At 41.0% G+C, this 23,105-nt stretch overlaps 1 protein-coding gene across 3 annotated transcripts in view; it reads left to right on the top strand.

The window, feature by feature from the left end:
• The window catches only part of NFX1 (nuclear transcription factor, X-box binding 1), a 60,676-nt gene that overhangs the window by 29,564 nt on the left and 8,007 nt on the right, over positions 1-23,105 (top strand). The window contains exons 18-24 of one of the 3 annotated variants that reach the window (XR_006415966.1): positions 42-143; positions 944-985; positions 2,762-2,860; positions 4,386-4,452; positions 4,765-4,910; positions 6,159-6,260; positions 13,647-13,768. Coding sequence is in view for 1 of the 3 variants with exons in the window: in XM_044442859.1 (XP_044298794.1) it covers positions 42-143; positions 944-985; positions 2,762-2,860; positions 4,386-4,452; positions 4,765-4,910; positions 6,159-6,260; positions 13,647-13,719 (631 nt within the window). In the remaining 2 variants the exon portion in view is untranslated. Of the gene's footprint in view, positions 1-41; positions 144-943; positions 986-2,761; positions 2,861-4,385; positions 4,453-4,764; positions 4,911-6,158; positions 6,261-13,646; positions 16,406-23,105 lie in introns of those variants that run through there. The other 2 variants (XM_044442859.1, XR_006415967.1) reach the window with 2 other exon arrangements.

Below are 23,105 nucleotides of genomic sequence, written 5' to 3'. Positions count from 1 at the left end.
AACACTTGTTACGTATGTCATAAAGTATTATTCTCTTCCAGAATAGCTGCTATTTCTATAGCCTCTAAATTAACAGATCCACAGCTTGGAGATTCAGTAGAGATAAGCAGATTGATTACCAAAAAGGAAATGAAGCAAAACAGGTAATTCCATATTGAAAGTGATGCGTAAATCTAAACTATATGCTACTGTTACGGGGCTTACAGACTTTATGAACCAGTACGTAAAATGTTTCTATTTAGGCAGCTTTTGATTTTATACCGTATGCTGCAGTAGGTCATAACAGATGGGTTGTAATTCTTTTATTGATAGGTTTGCACTGATATGCCTTTATGTTTTCATTACAATTTTGTATTTTATATTTTAGCATTTGCCCCTTTGACTGCAATTTCTTACAGAAAGACAGTAATTAAGTAAAAGAAGTAAGCCAAGCCTTACTTACATTGACAACTATTTTGACTGTTAATGGATCTTAGCATGTCCTGCAGCAGTTGCTTTTTCATACATTGCCACTCATAAGCTTTCCATCATCTGCTGTGGATGGTGAGAGAGGAAGTGTGGGGCTGTGGCTTGGTGGTAGAACACATGTTTTGCATGCAGTGTACCCCTGGTTCAACCCCTGGCATCTCCAGGTAGGGCTAAGAAAAATTCTCCCTGAATCCGAGGAGACTTGCCGCCAGCTGGCCTCAGCATTACGTGGCTAGGTCGGCCTGGGGTTTGACTGTGACCAGGAGAGCTTCCTGTGCTTCTTGGAAGCTCCAGTAAAAATGTCAGGTAACCTCAAACACGAGCACTTAAAATTCCCCTGTGACATGCCAAGTTGATAAGTCGTAGCAAAGATGCTCTGTCCTGGCTTTTTTTGGGAAAAGCATTTATTGGTATATGGGTGCAGTAAAATACACAGTTGAACATCTCTTCATTTGCTGTGTCTTGTTCCCTCTAGGCTGCAGTGCGATGATGAATGTTTGGCTCTTGAAAGAAACAGGTGGGCATCTTATCAATTATTTTAACGAGACTAACAAGCCAGCTAAGTTGTACTAAAAATACAGAGAACTAAATGATAATAAAAGTAGTAAGACAGCCCTGTAGTAATAATGGTAGTAAGATAGTTAATGAGGGGAAAAAAGAGGGAAAAGTTAGCAGCTTCCTGTGGGGAAGGAGAGGTGGGAAAGCCCATCCTTCCTGCAGCAGCTCACTGCATTTCCGTATGGGGAATGGAGGGAGCTTCCTTCCTTTGGCAGCCTTCTTGGTTTCTGTGTTGGAGCCGAGGAAGAGCTTGGCCACCCCATTTTGCTTCTACAAGTCCACTTGCTCTGCTAAATGGAATTCCATGCATTTGTTTGTGTGCAGTTCCTTTTTGCCAATGGTTGCTGGGTAAGTGGTTACATACAATGCCAAAGTAAGTGAATATAACCAGAATGTGCTGGAATTAATTTATATTGTATTCAACAGACTTCTGCCCCACCCTTCAAAATAATTATTTTGCAGGATTAAAACAAAATACAGTGAATAAAAAGTAATCACAACTAAGAACAAAGACAAAAGCACTACAGAACCAGTCCCGGGGATTAAAATATTAAAAAGCCAGAGGGGAAAAAATCACCTAACACCAAAAAGTTAAAGTCGGTATCAGACAAATTACCTTGTTGGCACCACCCCTGAAAATAGAGGTTTTGTCAGCCTATCTCTGTCCAGAAGTGGCACATGATGCCACAGAGGCAGCCCAGCCTTCCAGTGGGAATTGGATCAATGAATATTAGAGCATTAGAAGATGGCCTCATCATCATCTTTTCAAGGTGTCCAGAGCTGCTTCCCACCCCTGCCAGAGGTGCTTACCATCTTGTGTCTCAGTATTATAAACTCGGAGGAGCAAGAGTTGATTGCACATGTAGGAGGTCGTAGTTATCAAATAACCCCTTTCACATCTCCACACTGCAGCAATTGGAATGTGTCCAATAAAACAAACAGAAAGGAAACTGGATAGATTGATCTGGCACAGTAGAGGTGTTACGTATGGCAAATGTGAACAGTTTATTCTCCAAATGCTTAGCAAGTATGGTAACATGCTACTTCCAAGGTTCTTTGCTGGTCTGCATTGGAAAAGGCCCTAAACCACTCAGAAAAGATCTTTGGGGATGCAGTGCAGTGGTGCTTCTTTGCTGTTGCTTCTGCCCCAGTTATAAGCTTGATAAAGAGCTAAACTGTGTTTAGTTGAACTCACAATGAGAGTTCCATCAGTTGCATGCAAGCCACTACCTTACCTTCTGATCAGACTCTGCCTGTCAGGAAAGCATGTTTAGGAGTAGTTATGATAACCACTCAAGTCCTCTCCAAGAAACAGGACTTCAACAAGAGCGCCAGTCATGCCAACAGAAAACTCACCACTGGCACTCAGACTTGAGCAACCTCTGGGAATAGGCTGAAAAAGCAAGCGCTGTGCAACAGAAAGTACTTTGGCGATGACAAAGCTACCTACAGGCATTTGATGCTTGTGTAAATGAAAGGCATGTATTTGGCATAAGCTTGAGTCAGTAATTACTGAAATAATTTAGAGAACCCCATGTCTTGCAAAAAAGCCAGAACTAGATTTAATAGTGCAACTGCTGTACAAGGTAAAGACTGTAGAAGAATGGCAAGGATAAAGTTTGGGTGGGGTAGTCTCTTGGGGCATATAAATGATGGGAATTACTTGAAAGTTTCCCTGTGACAAGATGGTAAGTGTTTTGCTCAATAATATATGTTTTTAATATTCAATAATTAGGCGGTTTGCTGAGGCTCTTCATATTGATGATAATTCTGATCCTTTTAATGCTCGTGCCTCTGCACCCAAGTACAGTGACAGCTTGAAGGAGGATGGAAGGTATGTTCGTTCGTTCGTTTGTTCGTTCATTCATTCATTCAGTGAGAGCCAGTGTGGCGTAGTGGTTAAGAGCGTGGGACTGGGAGTCAGAGGATCTGGGTTCGAGTCCCCGCTCGCCCATGGAGCCAACCAGGTGACTTTGGGCCAGTCACAGACTCTCAGCCCAACCTACCTCACAGGGTTGCTGTTGTGGGGAGAAGATGGAGGAGGAGAATGATGTAAGCTGCCTTGAGCCCTTTGTAGGAAAAAGGCAGGATATAAATCGGAAAATAAATTCATTCATTCATTTAAAACTGTTATATGCCGTCCCTTATGCATGGCATATTTGTCACTTAGTGCAGTAGCTTATGTTTTCTCCAGTGAGCACCTGATCAAATCCCATGTGATGGCGGCAGACCAGTGTTGTTAAAAGCAGATTTGCCTTGCTATCTAGCAAGTTGAGGCAGGAACATTGCCATCAAGCACAACTGGGATACTGCTTGCTTTTTCTCTTCTGTAGCTGTTTTTCTACTAAGCAGCTCCTGATACCTGAGTTGGGCTTGATGGAAAAGGACCTCAGTGAGAGGAGCAAAAGGAAGGTTCAGAACTTTTGGCTCACACCCACCTTTTATACCTTCTGTTACACCCAGTGGTTTATGTATGATTGATTTAGACCATACTTTGACACACAAATCTGCCCGTCTTACAAGTAGCTTGGCCCTTCACCATGGGCAACTGTGCTTGTTGCGGTTTCCTATTCCAGTCATCAATGACTTTCTGCTAGTACATAGAAAACTTTGGAGGCTTTTGAATATTTCCCCTGCTCTAAGTATTTCCAGAAGAGTAGTCATTAGTGTGCTGCATCCGTATTAGCAATCTTGTGGCACCATAAAGTCTAACAAAAGTATTTGGTTATTAAGTTTTTGTGATGTGGAGAGTGTCCATACTTGTTAGTTTTTAAATTCCTCCTATTTAAATTCTTCTCTATTTTTCCTCTCTATGTCACTGTGTGTCACCCATTTCTAATACCTATGTGTACTTGTATACACACACAGCATTATTACAGAATTGAGGCAGAAAAAGACCTTGGACTATTTGTTTATTAGATTTTTAACCCACCCATGAGTCACAATGACTTTCTTCCAAATGCTGATTTGTGGTAGTCCTAATATTAATAGCGAGAACATTCAGTGGGGATTATTTTATATTTCATGTACCTGCTTGTTCTTTTAGACCAATTCTTCCATAACGTTTTCCCCTTTGAAGAGGGAAAATGTATGAAGCATTCACAATATGCATGAAATATGTTGGGTAGACATTTAAAATCACCGAGAATTTTGCACTCCAGAGTAATTAATTGTACAGAGAGAAATATTTTAAATCAGACAGGAAAAACTAATAGTATATCTCTAATATAAGATATGAAATGTCAGTTAACAGAGAAAGATATGCTGTTTGAATTATGCCAAGAAAATGCTTATTATGTTTCAAGCACTGTTGATAATAGTTGATTTGGAGTTAATTTTATAATTCTTCATTATTGCAGAAAAGATGTAAAGTTTATCAGTGACATTGAGAAGGAAATGAAAGCCCTGATAGAAGCAGTCAATAAGGTTAGTAAAGGGAAAGATCTGGTCATTTCCATTAATTTTAAGATATATGCATGCATTTCAGTCACTTTCAAAAATATGACTTTTTGGTAAGTATTATGAGGAAGATGTATAAGTTTAAAAATTCTTACAAGAACTTCAGTATAAAATATTTCATTGCTAAAAGTTAAATAGTTGTGAACCAAAAAAGTGATAAATATTCCCAGAAGAAAATTGCCTGGACGTACTTGTGTTGCCAACTAGATTCATATGTAGATGATTCTATGAGGACGTATTTCTGTCTTCTCATAAAGGTCACCTCTCTCTCTACTCCAGAGCAAGCATTCAAAGAAGAGTCATTGTTTCCCACCTATGAACAGAGAACACCGTCGGCTCATCCATGAGCTTGCTCAGGCGTACGGCATTGAGAGTGTGAGCTATGATAACGAACCAAAGCGCAATGTTGTTATCAGTGCGGTGAAGTATGTTGTTCCATTTTCTCGTTATAAGTGGCAAAATAATCACCTTAAAATGCAATAATATGTTTATTTGGTGTATTTAAACCAATTTGATTTCTGCATTTACATGGTGTGAACATCTTACACATTATTTACATATCAGGTTTTTTAATACAATATAGAAATGTATTGCTATGAGCGCTTCTGTTGCTAGAAATGTTGGTTCAGTTCATATACCTCATATATTTGAATAGAATCACAGTTGGCATCAACTTAAATTGTCATTTAAAGCTGCAATTAACCAAAGCACCATGAGTTAGTTACACAGCCTTCCGCAACTCCAATTATTTATGGACTCTGTAAACTTGTCTTGTCATTGATAAAACCTGTTTCTGTGTCTCAATATTACACTTTATGGTGTTTGTCAAATAATTTCTTTGTATGAAGAGGGGCTTATTAGCATTTTCAAATGATAAATAACTTTCGATGAAAGCATTATCCTAACCTGTGTTCTTGTGTGAAGATAGATTTGTATTAAAATACTTGTCTCCCTTACCTTCAGAACTCTCCTGTTTCAAAACTAGGAAATGGACGCTGTGTTACACAGGTTGGAATAATCCTTGGTTAAGCAGTACAAAGGCTTCAAGTAAAATGACTGAGCTGTTTGAGGTGGACTTGGTAGTGGCCCATCTGAGAGAAGCCACATTCATTAATGCCCGAGGCCCACACTCCTTCAGCTCTCTTGAAAGAGAAGTCTGTCCCTTCCCGTCATGGAACAAGGCAAAATTCTCCCTCTGGCTACACCATAGCAGGAGGTGCCTAATGTGCTAGTATGGCTTCATGCAGATGGAGTAACCTCTGACAGAAAACTTTGCTTGCAGGTTACCCTGTGTCAAACAAAGAACTGTTACCAACCATGTGAAACTGAGTCCACAGCAGGGGAGAGGGAGCAGCTGTGTAATACCAGCTGTCTGGCAACTCTCCCAGTTTCACACTGTACCAACTACAGAGCTATGTGCAAAGTTTCCCACTTAGTGACTGAAGTTGGTACTCTAGGCTGCAGACACATTGAGAATTCATTAAAGAGAATATGTTTCAAAAATAGGCTAACTCGAAGGGACACACCTCAGGTCCCCTTGGTATGCAAGTGCTGTGACATCAGAGCCTCTTGCAGATAAAGGACTAACTGAGGGAGCGAGAATTACGGGCTAGTAAGTGTCTTGCAGCTATCTTAACAAAAAGCTCATTGATATGACGGCTTCTTTTTTCTAGAGGGAAATCAGTTTGCCCAACAGTTACTCTGACATCATTACTTATGAAGGAGAGGCAGACTAGGCCCCCACCACCAGTGCCTCATCACAAACAGTCAGAGAAGTAAGTACTTCTTTCAGATATTTGTATTGGCTTTATGTATTTTGACCTGTGGTTTCTCTCGGATTGACACTGGTTGCCCTTCCACGCCAGTTACCCTAGCTGGCAGTACAATGGTCTGTCAGTTTGTGTGAACGGATTTATCTGCAGTGCATTTCCTTACTGAAGGGAAGAGTTGCCACATGGCCCATGTTTTCTTCCAGACGGTGCAGAAATAATCTGCTTCACAAATAGGTGTCCCTGGTTGCTCTGGAAATGCCATGCATCTCACAGAGCCTAATAATTCAAAAGGGGGCTGTCCACAAGGGACCACCATCCTTATGTTGTGTTGTGACTCCCGTCTGTGGAGGAGCATAAAAAACCACTCTCAGGTATGCAGAAAATAGTGAAGAAGTGCATGTCTATAACAGGTGGACAGTATGGGACCTGGCTCTTGTGCTTTGCAAAGCCCACTGCCTCCACCATTATTAAATTTGCTGCAGCAGCAAAAGGAAAAAGCCTTGGACTGTGCGGCTGAAATTGGGTGATGGGGCAGCAGCAAAGAAGGTACCAGTTTTCATCAGCAAACTGCAATTCTTTTCCTGCTTGTGCTGCCACTCCACTGAATTGGGTGGTGACGGGTGCAGCCCCACTGGGTTCCAGGGCAAAGACAGAATTGGTCCCCACATTGGCCATAAGTTGTGGTGCCTTCGTCTCCCCAACAGAAGTCAATGCTTATACAAGTTTTTACACCCTCCTGTGAAGTCGTGACTTGGTTTTATCAGCAAGCCTTCCCAATTTTGGAGTGGTCTCCCAATTTTCCAAATAGCATAATGTACATAATGTTTTATATACTTTGTCATATTTTAGTACATAATGGATGCCTTAACTCTTCATTAGGTACCTTCTAACTACCAGGTAGTAGGGTTGACACTTTTCTGCTGTTTGACAGAGATCTTAGTCACTTCTTTGGTGCTTTATTTTCGTATAAATAGGTAGAATTCAGTTAACGTATTTGCCATTTCACTAGCTTTTAAAAGATGGCTCCCGTTGAGGCCATCCCTTCTGTGACCAAATGATCAGGTGTGGGGCGGAGGGAGATGGAGACAGCCATCACCACCACCACCCTGCTTGAGGGTCACAACAGGGCTTATCCTTGGACTTTGTCAAAGTGAGCACTTTGAAAATAGCCAGGAAAGCCAAGACTCGGCACAGCCAAGTCTGCCCCACTCCCTACGATTAAAGAGGCTCCAGTGACAATCTCCTTCAGCCCCCGTTGGACCTTGCCTACTGGCCTCAAGGGAAGCCCACCCAGCGCTGCAGCCCTGGCCCTTCCCACGGCTGCCTGGTGCGTGCAGGTGTGCCTCACGCAGACTCCTCTTCTGCATGGTGTCAACAGCTTGGCTTAGCAAGGGGGTGTTGGCACTAACAAAGCTCCCACCTGAGAGCGGTGCTGAATGGGCCTCAGACATCTTTGGCAAGGGTGGGAACACTTGTTTATTCAGTACGTTCATAAGTATGAATCTCCATCAATATAATTGCATATACTCATTGTATAATAGGTTCCATGTTGAATGCTTTTTGGGGTATGTGTATTAAAAGACTTTTTGGAATGATGAATCACTTAAGTGATTGTGAATCTCTTTGTATACTGAAAATTGTACCTTTCAAATATTTAATTTTTTATAGTATTTTACACTGAATTTCAAAACATAAGACTGCTTTGGTTGTTGGGCAGTATAGAAATATATTAAGTAAATAAATACTTGCTTTTCTCCAGTTACCAGAAGCATAACAATACGATAGTTATTTCTTTGTATACTTGGGTTGATTTTTTCTGGGACATGATAAAGTCGACAACACCTGGCGTATAGATTTGTGGCATGTTCAAACTGTACTTGGTTCAAGCATCCCTGTAGTTTTGAACTACAGCGCACCCTCACTCTTCACTGGGAAAATGTAGATGTAAATAAAATAGACATGTCTGTAAGCTACTTACTGGCAAGTTTACAGTTGGTGTTTTTGCCAGTCGTGGACAGTCCCAATTGATACAGTCACGCTTGCTCTTGTCTAGGAAGCAGGGTCAACATGCACATGTCAGCAACAGGAAGGGCCTCTCCCCAGCTCTTAGAGAGGCCTTTCCTGGTTAACAGAATCAAGGCAGAAATTGCAACCAAGATTACCAAGCTCCCCGTGTAAATAGTTATCTGAGGAAAAAGGTGTGTGGCCTCCTTCCTTGGACCGGGTGCCTTCTGTCATACAGATAATGAAGTGTCCCTAGCCTCAGAGTTCCCAAGCCAATTGGGAGGCGTTGCCGCTCAGATCAAGGTGCTCAAGGGAAGGAACAGATCCACCGGCAGCTCAGCAGGTCATTTCTTAACTTTTCCAGATCATTGGTCCTGGGATCACGTCACAGCACTCTAGGATGGGTGTGCTAGTTTCACTGTTTTGTCTTCAGGTAACAGACCATGTAGCCTTTATGGATCACCCCCCTAGTAGTAGGTGAGAGGACGGTGGGTCAGACGCTGTGATGCAGCCTTTTCCCAGGAAGACATCAAATCATTAAAATCATCTGCTCTATTTCTAATGTCATCAGTTAGAAGGGAAATACTTCAGGTGGTTTGATAGTTCATAAATTAGCACTTGAATTCTAGACACTGTCTCTCAGGTCTCACTTCGTAAGTCCCCCAGTGATCGCCCTGTGCTCAGCCTTCATAGTTCTGGTTGACAAGGGAGGCCTCCCAGGAATTTATGTGACAAAACTTGCTCAAGATACCCCCATGGAGAGAATCTGGGCCTTTCTTTGCAACTCATTGAAGATTCTGGGGCCAGCAAGATGCTTCATAAACATAGGTGGGCAGGCAGCTTAATTTCTGTGGAAATAATTATCCCCAGAGAAGTTTAAAGTGATCAGCAGTAATTCTTCTGATTTGCAACATTCTTACCTTATGGATGCTGTACAATTTTTGGACATGGTCTCAGCTGCAGACTTTATAACCCACAAATACATAGTTTTGTGAGCGGGTTTCTTCCTTCCTGTTTTCCTCTCCAGCAGACTCAGATGAGAATTTAGAAGCATAGCCTTTTTATTGGAGCTTTATTTGCATTAGTAAAGTACAAATCAAAGTGCCATTCCCCACAAGATGTGTCAGAAGCATCAACTTATGTAAAGAGTTGAATCCAAGTGGAAACATACGCTCCCTTTCAGAAAAGATTCTGACTGCACCTTCATGGTAGCTCCTGGTGCTCACGGGCTAGACATTTCTTGGTGGTCTCCTTGCTTTGCATTTAGTCTCCTGTCAGCACCAAGGAACTCTCCCTCCAGCCCTGAAATGTCTCCTTCCTTTTCCAGAGCAAACTTAGATTCTTCACTGTGTGAACTTGAAGCTGCAAGTCATCTGCCCGACTCTGTTGCTCCATTTCTTCTCAAAATTAGAGGAATCTGTATGAGCAGACTTTTATGTACAAAAGCTACTCCCCACCCATCTGCACATTATTCTCCAAATACTTAATTGTCTGATCAGTAGTAGAATCAGACTTCTAGTCTTTGCCATCTGTAAGACAGCTATTGAGTACACAGCATTGACTTTTCTTCTGCTGATGCAGTATTTTGCAGAAGACTGTTCCAAAAGGTTTTCACAGTATAACTCTGCATTACTGGTTCTCTGTCCAACAACACTGCAGAGATGGAATTTGGTATGAGCAGAGAATTTCTGGTTTCAATGATGGTGAGCTTAAGCAACCCATCCGTGCATAAAATGTGAACATGCACATGGACTGCACAGCACAGGGAAAGGAGGAAAGCTGACATATTCTCCTATTAGCCTGTGATATTTTAGTTGTATCCTGTAGTTGTAAACTGTATCTTGTTTCCTTGGGATCATTTTTTTTTTAAGTTCAAGGGCTTTTCTAAGTTTCAGGCATATTCTGGGAGGGAAAGTCTGGCCCTAAGTGTCATTTGCGTGGTGACCCTGTCTGCTAAGAGAAGGTGCTGTGACACCAGTCAAGAATGATCATGCCTTACTGCTAACAGGAATTCCTTTGTAAGACCCAATGCTTCTTCCCAGGCTCTGTGAATCACACATAATGGGTTACCACATCTGCATGGAGCAGCATTTGGAACATTCTAGGACTAATTAGGGCTGTGAGGCAGGATTCCCACTCCTTTACCTGCACACACACCAGGTGTGACTCCCGTTTTGTGTCTCAGTTCCCTTCTTTCTCCCTCTGAAAGAAGCTGTTTGGAAATTATCAGTCTTAGAACTAAAACAACAGTAGCAAAAGCTTTTCATCCAAACTTTTGGAGGATGTGACCATCCAACCTGCTACTTCAGGGATTTCCACATATCCAATAGCAAAACTTCCAGCTGTCTCCTTGAACCAAGAACTCAAGGCTGGCCCATTGATGCCAATGCTCAGTACCAAGCCAAACAGACTAAATCCTGCTCCAAGCTTCCTACAACCAGGCTATGCGAACAGTCAGAACAACATTCCATCCATCCATCCTTCTTTATAAGCCGCGTATAATTGCCGACGCCTTCCTGTGTGGGACCACATCACTTTAGATGGTTATCCATCATTGCCCATGGGTTTTGCATCAGGTTCAGTTATCTTTTCCCTCTAAGGATTTTGTACAGCACCTGCCCCTTCGCTCATCAACACCACTTTGAGAAGATAAATTGCTGTCGTTCTTGTGAAGTACACGATCAAAAGGGTCTTCCTGGCTTAAGGGACACCTGGACTCATAGGCGCCAAAGAATAGAAGCCTTCCCCTTAGACTGGACCGTCACAACATTGACAGTTTTACAAATTCCCCGAAAAATCAAAATAAGGACAATCTCAGCCATACCATACCATGTTCACTTTAGAGGCGCTGACTCACAACAATAGATTTCCAAGATATGTACTGAGATTGACAGGTGGCATTGTCTTTCCCTTCCTCAGTAATTGAGTCTTTGTTGCTCTCTGACTTACACCCTGCCTTTTATTGGGGCACTAGTGGACTCCACAGATGCCAGAACATGACCTCCCGAAGGACGAAGCAAATGCTATCCGGCTCCTAGCAGCTGACTTTTCCCAGCTGTCTTATTGTGCAAGGCCATTGGAGTCCAATGTCTTCTAGGTCCTCCAGCTTCTACTATGGCAGTCACTCTGTTCACCTGTCTCCACATGCAACAGCTTCAGTTCTGGTGCATCTAACACACTAACCCTCAAATAGACCATCGAGTTTTTCACCAATATCACAAGATACTCCCTTGAAGGGTGGCCATCCTTGCCGCACCTACCACGAAGATTGCCATTTTGCACTCCAAAACCAACACTTACAGCCACAACAGACACTTCTCTCTGGGACCACACTGCTATTCCCTCATGATCAGAAGATTCTGGTCATCCAGGATCCACACCTGCCAACTGGAACCGTGGCAGAAATCCTCTGAGCATTTGAAACTGCTGTTACGGCCATCCCGTTTAAATCACAATGGACAATACCGCTGCTGTCTTTTATATCAAACAAAGGAGCGCACATTCGCTACTGCAACCTCACTCTGAACTTTTGGGATCAGTTTGTATATTGCTCCATCACTCCAGTTGCCATTCATCTGCCAGGGACTGCTAACATCCTGGCAGACCCATTGAGTGGACCAAAAACATCCCCCTTGAATGGAAACTCAAACCAGGGTACACCAACCAGGGTAGACCTCTTTGCTACAGCACAAAGCTCAGAGTGGTGTTGGTTCTGCACCAGAGTTGAGTCATGATACACATTATCTAGGAGACAGCTGCATACAGTGGAGGTCATGGCTGACCCATTCCTTCCCTCTATTTCTACTGGTCATGAAAGTGGCAAACAAGACACAGAATGATGGGGCACACTGCATGCTGTGGTGGCCTCAGCAATGGTGGTACTTTCCTTCTACTCTCCATCCTCATATTCACCCACCTCCCACACGGACCAGACCTCATCTCAGTGGGCAGATCCAACACTCTAACCTTCCATCCCTTCACCTCACTTTGTGGAAAATATGCAGCACTGTGCCTTCTCCGTACAAATATTAGAGGGTCAAGGGCTGCCCCTAAACCTTCCATTTGTACTTCCTGTGCATCCGAGTGGAAAAAAATTCAGAACTTCGCTCTCTGAACCATGCATTTATGCATTCCAGACTTTCTCCTATCATTAAAAACAAACGGCTTATGTCTTACCCCCCTCAACCATCAGAATATTCCTGGGAGCAATATTGGCCTAACGCAATACCAACAATGGATTAACCATGTTTTTTCATCCTCAAACAAAAAAAATCCTCAAGTTTATATCCTTCAGCTATGTTCCTATGAAGTCTGTTGCACTGACTCGGCTAACCACCAAATGTTTGAACAACTAGCCAGGATGGAACTCTTCTAACTATGAAAGGCTAGTTCTTTGTAACTGTAACCTCTTGAGCTCTGTGCCTTAGAACGTGATCCACCTTTCTTCAACCTTCACAAAGACATGGTAATCCTCAGACCCAATTGCTCCTTCCTGCCTAAAGTGGATTCATATATTTAAATCTCAGGATATAGTACTGCCGTTTTCCTTCCTTCCCCACCCAGTTCCCCAGATGGAACCAGACATATTTAGCTTTGATCTTCCACGTGGTCAGAATGTCATAGTTTCAAAAATACCACTTGCCTTTTTGTGTACTACCCTGGAGCTAGAAATGGCTACGCTGTCTCATCCCAACACTGACCACATGGGTCACAGCAGCCATTCGATCTGGTTTACCAACTGGCTCATCTGCCCCTCTTTCTGCAAGTGGAGGGCAGTCTCCAAAGGCCTGCTTGACTGCAGTCATCAATGGAATACGAATACCACAGCTCTGCACTGTGACTGCTTGGGCCCAAACATCCACTTTCATCAAGCACTACCACTCAGATGTCAAAACTAGAATGATGCTTTGGCAGAGCTCTCTATCCTTGCTTCACATCTGCCCCCACTGGTAAGTCTTTAGCTTTGTAGTCACCTGTATGTGTGAGTCACAGAAACCATGAAGAACAGGTTGCTTACTTGTACTGTAGTTCTTTAAGCAGTCATGTGTGTGCTCACATACAACTGCAACTTACCTTCACCATGCCTGATGCCTTGTGATTTCTTTCTTCCGCTGTGGTGGACCTGGAACTAAGGTGCAGGTGGGAAGCGCACCTGTTAGCATGCACAGAGGGAGTGGGGCAGGGCTCCTGCCAAAAAGTTCTGCTAGGTTCCAGAATGTTCTGAATGCTGTTTTGCGCTGCCACTTTAACCTACACATGTGAATGCACAGATGATTACTCAGAGAACTACAGTTACAGGTAAGCAGTTTGTCTTTTCCTTTTCTACACCAAACTTTTACACTTTTTGCTCCATAAGTTTTAACTTTTCCTTTGTGTTACTTTTAGGCACGGGAATAGCAGCATTGAGAGGGGTTTCAAAGAAGAACCGGTGATTGACTACTTTGATGTACAGGATTGAAGGGATGCATGTGAAATTACGCTGCTCAAAACTGGAAGAGAAGCTTCTGGTGTGTCAAGTACAATTTTGTCAAAATGAATCTTACTTGATGTATTCAAAGTTCATCATGTAAATGACAGGTGAAAATAAATTGTTCACACATTAATCCTCGGTGTGTTGAGATGAAACAAAATGACTTTGAGTGGATGATCGTAATGGAATGTAGTAGAAATTGCACATGTACATCCGTAGCCAGCTTCTGAGTAAATCTTCAAGTAATTCAAAATAACAAGCAATTTTAACCAGTGGTTTCACTATAAATAAATAAATGGCTCCTTTTGTCATCCGAATCACTCAAGCAATCACCACTTACAATTACGGTCCTGTGAAGAAAAGAGTGGGGGTCCAGGCTCTCCGCTCCAGACTTTCCCCCCAACTTGGGAGTAGGGCTCCTCTTGCTGACCCTGCCCTGATGAGGACATGGGCAGGGCCTTCAAGAGCAGTCTCACTTTCTCCACACAGTTGTAATCACATTGAGGATGGAATGCCTTAAAGGAACTAGCGTCATTCATAAGTCACCTGAAAGAAACATGTAAATGATTTATTGTCAGATGATTGTGAATGAAGAGTATGGATCATATGATGGATCTAGATGAAATTATAGAGTCAGTTTTTTAAAACCATAAAGCATTGAGAGAGATACCCGGTGAAGTTGGTCAGCAATAGAATTGGTGAATCAGCAAGTTTGTACCCACAGTTTGTTTCTAAAGTTTAGTTTCTTTTGCCATCAATCTACTTTTACAGTGCTACATATTTTTGGATGGTAAGTGTTTATGTTTGGGAGTATTTTAAGTTGTGCAGTATATAGTTTACTTTTTTAATGGAAATTAGTTTCTCCTTCACTTAGGGGTGTTTGTAAAATTATGTCTTGCTTGTGGTGGTAAAAATAAACTGGTAAAAATTGATGGTTGTTGGTGAAGGAAGAAATTATGGTCAGGTGCACTTAAAATGTTCCCTGACCATAGGCACTTGAAATATAAAGGTCTTTTTTTTAAGCTAACATCCTCTTGCTGTAAAATATATGCACTCTGTACCATCTTCTGTTTCACCTTCTATCTGTAGGCAAGCTAATATTAAAATTCACAATTACCGTAATGCCAGTGTTGATACTCCTTGCTGAAAATGTAGTGTTGAAGTATGCTATAAGAAGGTACACTTGAGTCAGTCATGGTTGTTTGGCTGAGTTGGTACCCTGACTTTTCTGAAGAAACCTGGGTTACTTGTATTTGGCTTGTGAATACATACATGCCTGTAAAAATTCTTGTTGTGTTGATCCAAGGGAGTGACATGAACAGGGTTCCTTATACTAATCATTGTAACATGAAAACCCACAATTGTAATAGAATTTTAAAGGTGCTGTACACAGAGGGGTGAAGTTGCAGTGGTCTGTATTAGTTTATCACCTAATATTCTGCACTTTGAAGATTGGTTTACCTGCTGTACACATTAGCACATATTTTAACTAGCCCATGACAATGTAGCCTATCATTCGTCCAGACATGTTTCATCAGATGGAATAGTGAATTTGGTTTCATAGAGCACAGGCAAATTCTTGAATTTGTCATAGATTGCCTAAACATTGAGCACAACTGTGCCTTTTCCAAAGATCCCCAGTGGGGAACCCACTCCTTTTTCTATATGTGTAAATGAAGCCATGCCACTGTCACCCACAATTCAAGAGCTGGCTTCCTGTTTTGCACACACAACTGTTCTCATGCCCCATAGAAATTGATTTTTAAATTCAAGCATATGGCTGCCCATCAACCAATATTTTCTTGGCAGCCTACCAATGTATGCACAAAGAAGGATGCTATGTATAGGTAAGACAGCAAATGCATGTCCATGTCGAGTTGATACTATCAGGTCCCACATGGTTGTGGACTCCTGCATTCATCCAATCAAATATAGTGCAGACGCACATTTCTGTCCATTTCTAGACAGGGTTTTCACATCCACATATGCTGATGTGTCCTGCAAGTGGTGCTAATTAAGAGGAAAACCCTGTTTGTGGTTTCTCTTGATCAGGTCCTGTAAGGAAGCAGTCATTCATTTTTAATACTTAGTGGTTTTAATTTATGTGGGTTATGGTCTTAAAGTGATTGGTTCTGCTGTTGCTTGGTGAAAGTGCCATGTAAACATTAAGGAATTAAAATGGTGTTTCTCTTTGCTGGTTTTGCACAATCTTGATATGTCTTATATGGAGATAAACTCTCAGTTATTTTGAAATATCAGTACTCATTCACTTCTAATTTGTTTTTACAGTTTTGGTAACTTAATTGAAAGAAAGAAGTTCGTTTGCAATATGTCTCTTAGAAGACAGTTTACGATTATGAACAGGGCAGTGCAGGTACAGTTTCAGGACTAAGATTTGGTATATATGTAAAATGGCTTAGATTACTCTGTGTATTACGTTTGTGTGCAATCTGAAAGTGTAAAAGTCACCATGGAAACTATTCATTAGGCCATTTCTCATGATGTACTTCATGATGCAAGTGAAAGTATATTGAATCATGATTTGGTTTTTAATACCTTATTTGTTGAATCTTTATATACACAAACACATACAACTTGCTTGCTTTCAAGTTCAATGCTGTAAAAATGAACTGACTTTATAAATCTGTAATATAAACTGTAATAAAAATCAAAAGTTCAAAAGGATGTTCTTTAGAGTTGGTCATAGCAAGATGGGGAGGCAGTGGAAATGATGCAGGAAGTCAATCATGAGATAAATGGAGAAGTTCTTGTACTCTGCTAGTCAACTGCTGGCTGTCCCCAATTAAATCTGAATTATTTTCCAGGAATATAATTTTTAAAATGTACTTTCCTGCAATCTTTAGAAATTTATTGCCAGAAATAGCTGAATTTCTTCCTTTTTTAAGCAGAAAAAAACACATTGAAATGAGTATAGTTTAGGTAAAGGGAGAATTTCTGTATTTCTATATACTGTGTGCCAGTGATGTGGCTTTAACAGAACACTTGAAATTTTACAGAACACTTGACATGTCACTACCCTAAAATAATGGAGACCTGATTTAAGATGCTTCATTTAATTTAGCAAACAAAACTTTAAAAAATTAAAGTCTGTTTAATTTTATGTGCTATTTAACTAAATAGTTTTCCAAAGGCAGTTGAACTAAAATGAATGAGGGGAGGGATAATAAAGAGTACTTATTATGATTTAAATATTCAAATAACTTCAAATCTTTATTATTATTTCTTATTTTGGGTTTAATAAGTATTGTATCCATTCCACTGCCCACTTTGGGTTATACTGTGCCCATTAAATTATTTTTAGGCCCCCATGTGTAGAAAATTTTCTGTTCCCTATGACTGAGCTGCAAATAGATCTCTCTGCAGGGTGCTTGCCACTGGAAATGGGACTGTAATGGTGTTTGGATTGGCAGGCAGGTTTGCCTCTGTTGCAGGAGAGTCATCCTCCCCACCCCCAATATGGTGTAGCATTTTTTGCTGCGGAACTGAATGGCATTCATTCACAAGGTTTCCAAACTTTCTGCGACTTGGTGACACTCTTGGCAATTTAAGAAAATACTAAGGCACCACCACAAAATGCTCGTCAGGGAGGTATGGCTAGCCCCAAAGCACAAGTAACTTGTGCTACAAGTTAGAAGTGGGGTATCGGCCCCAACACACACAGTTTCTTTGAATTCACAAACTCCTGTACCAAAAGAAGATTATTTCACAAAAAGCAAGCTTTTCACCCTCTCACATCTCCCCATCTGGCTTAGCACCCATATATATTTATTATTTATAAATGTACATATACATTTTCTCTGATATGCACATACCCCTTTGCTCTCACTGCAAGCACATGAAAAGTCACACACATACTCGGCTGCCCGCCGAAATACCCCCTTAACTGCATCACTCCAAGCGCTCTCTCGCACACACAGTCCCTATTAATTCAAGCACATAAGCACCCCAGGTTACTCTTCCCTAGCCCTGCTGGCTTTTCACTGCCCTCTCCCTCCTTGACCCTGCTGTTGAGTTCTAGCTGCCCTTCCTAGTGCCCACCTGCATCTCCCTAGCTTTTCCAGGTTACCAGACAGCATTGACAGGTATCCATTTTATTTTCCCCCATTTTCTTCATGGCTCGGTGCATGACAGAGGAAGCAACTGCTCCCCATCTTTATTTCTGAAGAAGAATGTCTCTGAATCATGTGTCGTTCAGAGGCATACATGGGAAATGTAGGTGGCACTAGTAGGTGGACATTGCTTTGCTTTGAAGCCTTTCCACTTGTTGGAAATAACATGTGTTACCATATTTTTTGGATAAAGAGAGAGGGCTTACAGATACCTAGGGGCACATTTATGTTCCAGGGCATCTCATCAACTTCTATCAAGGAAAAAGCAAAATGTTCTTATTCTCTTTCCTTCTCGCCAACTAAAATGGTTATCTGATGGCATATAGCATAAACTGTAGGAAAACCAAGTGCAACCTTTTAATGTTGAAAATGTGAGTCAAATTTCAACACCAAATTCAAATGAGTCAAAATGGTGTAGTGGTTGTAATTTCAGATATAACAATCTATTAGGAACAGCAAAACAAGCATTTTCTTTTTCCAGACCAGCTTTACCATTCTGTACATGCGTACTATCATTTGCCATTTGAATTAAAGGAAGTTCCTTGGAAGACAAGTGTGCAAGGAAACATGCACAGATCTAGAAAAGAATTATGGCTGCCAGAAACTCACTACCTCAAATTAAAGAACAACTAAGAGAATAATATGAAGAATAGTAAAATAATAGTGGAAAGTCTGTAGGAAGGATATGAAGGATACTGTTGCAGAGAAAATGGCAAGTACTCACAGAGACAAGTCTGTTAGCATGAAGGTGTAGCAGTTGACCTTCACTTCATTCCTGCAGTCAATACTTCGTGTAGCATCTGAATGATATTTTCAAGATCTCAGTTCTGGTAGTGTACAAATATACTGAAAACTAAGAGGAATGTAATATGAGAATTATACAATGGCAACACTTCCAACTGTATTCAGAGAGAATGAACATCTCTAGACCATCTTCAGTGGTATCTCAGGTTTCTGTCAGCATCCCTATTGTTAGTAAAACCTCAAGATAGTACATTCACTTGTACTGTCACAACACAATCAAACTCACTGAAGCAGCAGTATTTAGAGGCGGGGGAAGGATAATGCAAAGATCTTAATGGGCACTCTAACAAAACACCCAGTATCTAATATACAAATTCTGTATATTTTTGAGAATTTGTCCTGCACAAGAAGCATCTTGAACAGTCAAAAGCATTCCTTTTCTGGAGTTTCTTCCTTAAAACCATGAAGATCTTTTTCATCCAGCTTCTCCTTGGAAGACGCATCGAGACAATCTTTTTCTCAGTCTCTGAAGATGTCGTGGTATATTTGCTTCTCCATCTGCATGTCAGAATCCAAAAGTTTGAGGATGGTAGAACTGAAGGGTCTTAAAGAGGTTCTGAGGCAGAGTCTGTTCTTTGGGTGGGCTGACAGTTTAGCTTCCATTTCAGCTTCTTGTATAAGGAAAGCCAAGAAAAGAACAGGACGGAAGAAAATTAGTTCTGTGAAGGCTACATCTAGTTTCTCCACAGGAAACTGCTATTAGTGCTACAATTATGTTCCATCAGATAGCTTGCTAGTGGCTATACACAAGCTACATGGTGGTTGATTATGTAAATAATATGCTTTGAAATCCCATCCAGATCATAGGAAGACATTGGGCTCGATCAGGGGTCAGCAACCTTTAACACTCAAAGAGCCATTTGGACCCATTTCCCACAGAAAAGAAAACACCGGGAACCGCAAAACCCTTTTGACATCTAAAATGAAGATAACACTGCATATATAGTTTTTTACCTTTATGCTATGTATAAAAATCTATAGTGTGTTGCATTTATGAAATCAATGAACTGCTACAGAGAAAACAAATTTTTATTTCTGCATGCAACAAAAACATTTTGAACTCCGAAAAGACGCTGAGTTGAAAGTTACTTTCAAATAAAATACTCAATGTCTATCTGAGTCCTCCTCGTATTTATGAAATAAAAAGCCAAACTTATATTATCCACTAGCAGCAAACCAAACATGCCTCCTGCAGCAAACCAAACATGCCGTCTGCTTCTGTGTGCCCTCATCCTTTTATCACGTGGTGAAATACTGAACAAACATCCCTCTCCCAATGTAATAATGTTGCTGGAATTTTTATAAGAATCTTCTTAAAACAAAGAAGTAGATCTATATCTTCATTATGATTTAGCTGCAGTTCTTGTTCAGTCACTAAAAACTGTTATTTTTAATCTTACATTATAAACTAGTAGGATTTCTTTCATATATTTTGAATAGAACAGTTTCCTGCAGAGTCAAAGTCAGTGCTAAAGGGCTGCATGCATTAAACAGCAAACCCCATAAGTTTGTCAGCAGTAAAAGCAAATGAATCTACCAAAGTACCATTAAATGTTCAGTTTTCTTCAGAAACTTTTCTTTGGATTTATCCATGGTTGGAGGGGAGGAAAGCTCAGTAAATAGGCGGAGGTCGCAGATACTGGTGTGTTTAGTGACTGATTAGCAGATAAACAGTCAAGTGATGTGAATTGTGACAGGTCCCAAGTACAGCTTTTAACATTCAGATGAAGGAGATTACATTGAGACAGAGAACCTTTTCAGCAGCATTTTGTTTCATGTAACATGAGAGCTGCAGGAAGCTTGTTTAGCAGCAGAATGTAGCAATTTACTTAACCAGCTGATTTACTTAACTAGTTAGCCCTGTGTTCCTGAGTGGAGCTTTGAGCAGATCAGCCGCTGTGCTGGCGCATGCTTTGAGCAACAGAGCTGCAGGGGAGGGGTTCAAGAGCCATGTGAGGCTCCAGAGCCGCAGGTTGCCGACCCCTGCACTAGATTAAGGTTTGAGTTATTGTCATGTTGTGTTTACCTACCAAGCTTTCATTTTTCACTAGATGCAATCATCAAAGCATACGTAAGTGCAAAAGGCAGGCATTAAGATGACATAATCCTGACAAACAAAAACCATAGTGGCCAGTCACAGCCAGCAGTTCCAAGAAAGGCATCAGTATCAAGAAGATGCTTGTTCTGGTTTGTACAAATTACTATTCCTTTTTCTTAAAAGTGCATCTAAAAACAAGACAAGCCCAGCCTGCAGAGACTCAACATACAGGCAGAAAAAAAAAAGGAGAAAGATGAAAATAAACTGAGATGGGTATTTCAGTAACTTCTTAAATGAAGCAGTAAAGGGCTTAAAGGGAATTCTAGTGGTGTGAGAATTCTAGGAATCTAGTGCAATTATGTGGAAAGCTGAAGTCATAAGAACAAGAACAAGGGAATGATAAAGATGGAATAGGGCAAGAGAATGGCAAAATAATATTAAATAGTTCAGCTAATTAAAAATGAAAGAAGAAACCAATGCCAGGAACAGAAAAGAGGTGTGTTGGATGATGTACAAAATAAATAGGAACAACACTTTTAGACTATTCTGATAGAAGTTGCTAAAGGCATATCTGTAATCGGGAGAAGACATCAGCTGTAATAGTGTATTCTTTCCCTTCAAGAAACCTGTGCCATATTATTGCTATAAAAACATCTTGCTTTATCTGCTGCTTATTCCAGATACACTACTTCAAAATGAGTGCCCTGGGGAAGGCAGCAAAATCTGTATGCTTCCCTCACCTTGCCTTGCTGTGCTTTACTCTTTTAAACAGTTTATTTATTTTTATTATTATTTTATTTAGAACATTTTTATGCTGCCCCATTCGCAAAAAGCCTCGGGGCGGCTTACAGTTCACAGATGGAAGTGAGCTCGGAGGGGGCGGGGTGTGGGTAGCCTCAGGAAGGGTTCCCATGAGTTGAGCAGGGCTGTCAAGGAATGGACATTTTGGAGGGCCATCCCTTCATAGGGTCACCATTCAGATGGAGGTGACAGCATGTGACAACAGTGCAGAAGGGTTCCTTTTCATATTAAAAGTAGACTCACTCCCACCCCTGTATGAAAAAATATATTCGCTCATTTTTTCCATAACTGTGAGCACATCTAGCAAAAGGTAGGGTAACTTCAATGAATTTAGGTATAATTCAATCTATTGTCAGAATGTTGTTCCTACCTTAGATGGAGTTGCTGGTGAAGGCAGGTGAGATACACGTCGTCATTCTACATCCTGATGGCTGCATGCTGAGCCATAGCCATGCTTTCCATTTAATGAAGGCTGTTTCTGTCACAGAAGTACTTATTTGAGTGGAGTACATGATACTTGGTGCTCTATTCAAGTATGATTGAAATATTGCATACAGTGGATGGCTATTGCCAGGATCCTTGTCATTAAGTCTTAAAGGACTAAATTTAAGTAAACCTTTGCCTATTTCTAAGGTCAGATAGTTAAGATTTTCTAAGAAATTTGAAACAGTCATAACTTTTCCCTCGTCTACTTCCATTGATAATTTCCTGGCTTTCTGTAAAATGGCATACAGAGAAAATGCCAGTTTCTCCATCCGTCGCTCAAATATCACATGAGGTTTGTAGATTAGGTGCTGTGTGTCAGGTCAGGGTTAGATGAGAGGTAGCTGTGGATCTGGCAGATTTAGCAGTAGATCAGCAAGGATTTCTGATGTGAAAATATTTAGCAGCAAGTCTTGACCCTCAAATATGCTGTTGCATTGAAAGGGTGGGAGAACTAGGAATGGGATTTCGCATGACTTCTGATACTCAAAATGAATATTTAGTTCTAAATGCTTGTCTTTGCACAAGCTTCTGGTGGGTGGATGTCGGGGTTCTAATACAAAAGAAAGGAGGTCCTGCAAGCATGAATTCAGTCTGAACCCTGAGTTAGACTCATCCATCAGGAGAGTTACATTAACATCTGTCTTACTAGGAAAGCAACTGGTTGAATAATTATCCTTTTTCCTTGCACATGAAGAATCCCCAAGATGTTCCAGGTCTTATTCAAGCCTCCCAGTCTCTCAGAATCAGTGGTGCCAGCTGGTGCCTTCAATGAAATGCCAAGAAGTGTGAGAGGCCAGGGAGGAAACACACTACAGTGCATAGAAGTGAAGTGTTGTAATGCAGTGTAGGAGACTTGCACTTAGTGGTGCTTCCAGAACATTCAGAGCAAAATTAAAGAGATATGGTCTGTCATCTGCAGAAGAATTGGATAAGAATGTCACGTCACTGCAAAACAAGCTATACCTATTTATTTATTTATTTATTTATGATATTTTTCCATCACTGTCATCTCTGGACAGCTTACGATAAAATCCATAAATACATACCCCAAACAATAATAAATTGGGCATCCCATGACTGAGATAAATAAGATTGATTATTAAAATAAGTTAAAC

The sequence above is a fragment of the Varanus komodoensis genome, unplaced genomic scaffold (genome assembly GCF_004798865.1).
Source record: "Varanus komodoensis strain SLA01 unplaced genomic scaffold, ASM479886v1 scaffold40, whole genome shotgun sequence".
Taxonomy (NCBI): Eukaryota; Metazoa; Chordata; class Lepidosauria; order Squamata; family Varanidae; genus Varanus; species Varanus komodoensis.
The sequence above is the reverse complement of the archived record's forward strand: the minus strand, read 5'-3'. Positions and strand labels throughout refer to the sequence as shown.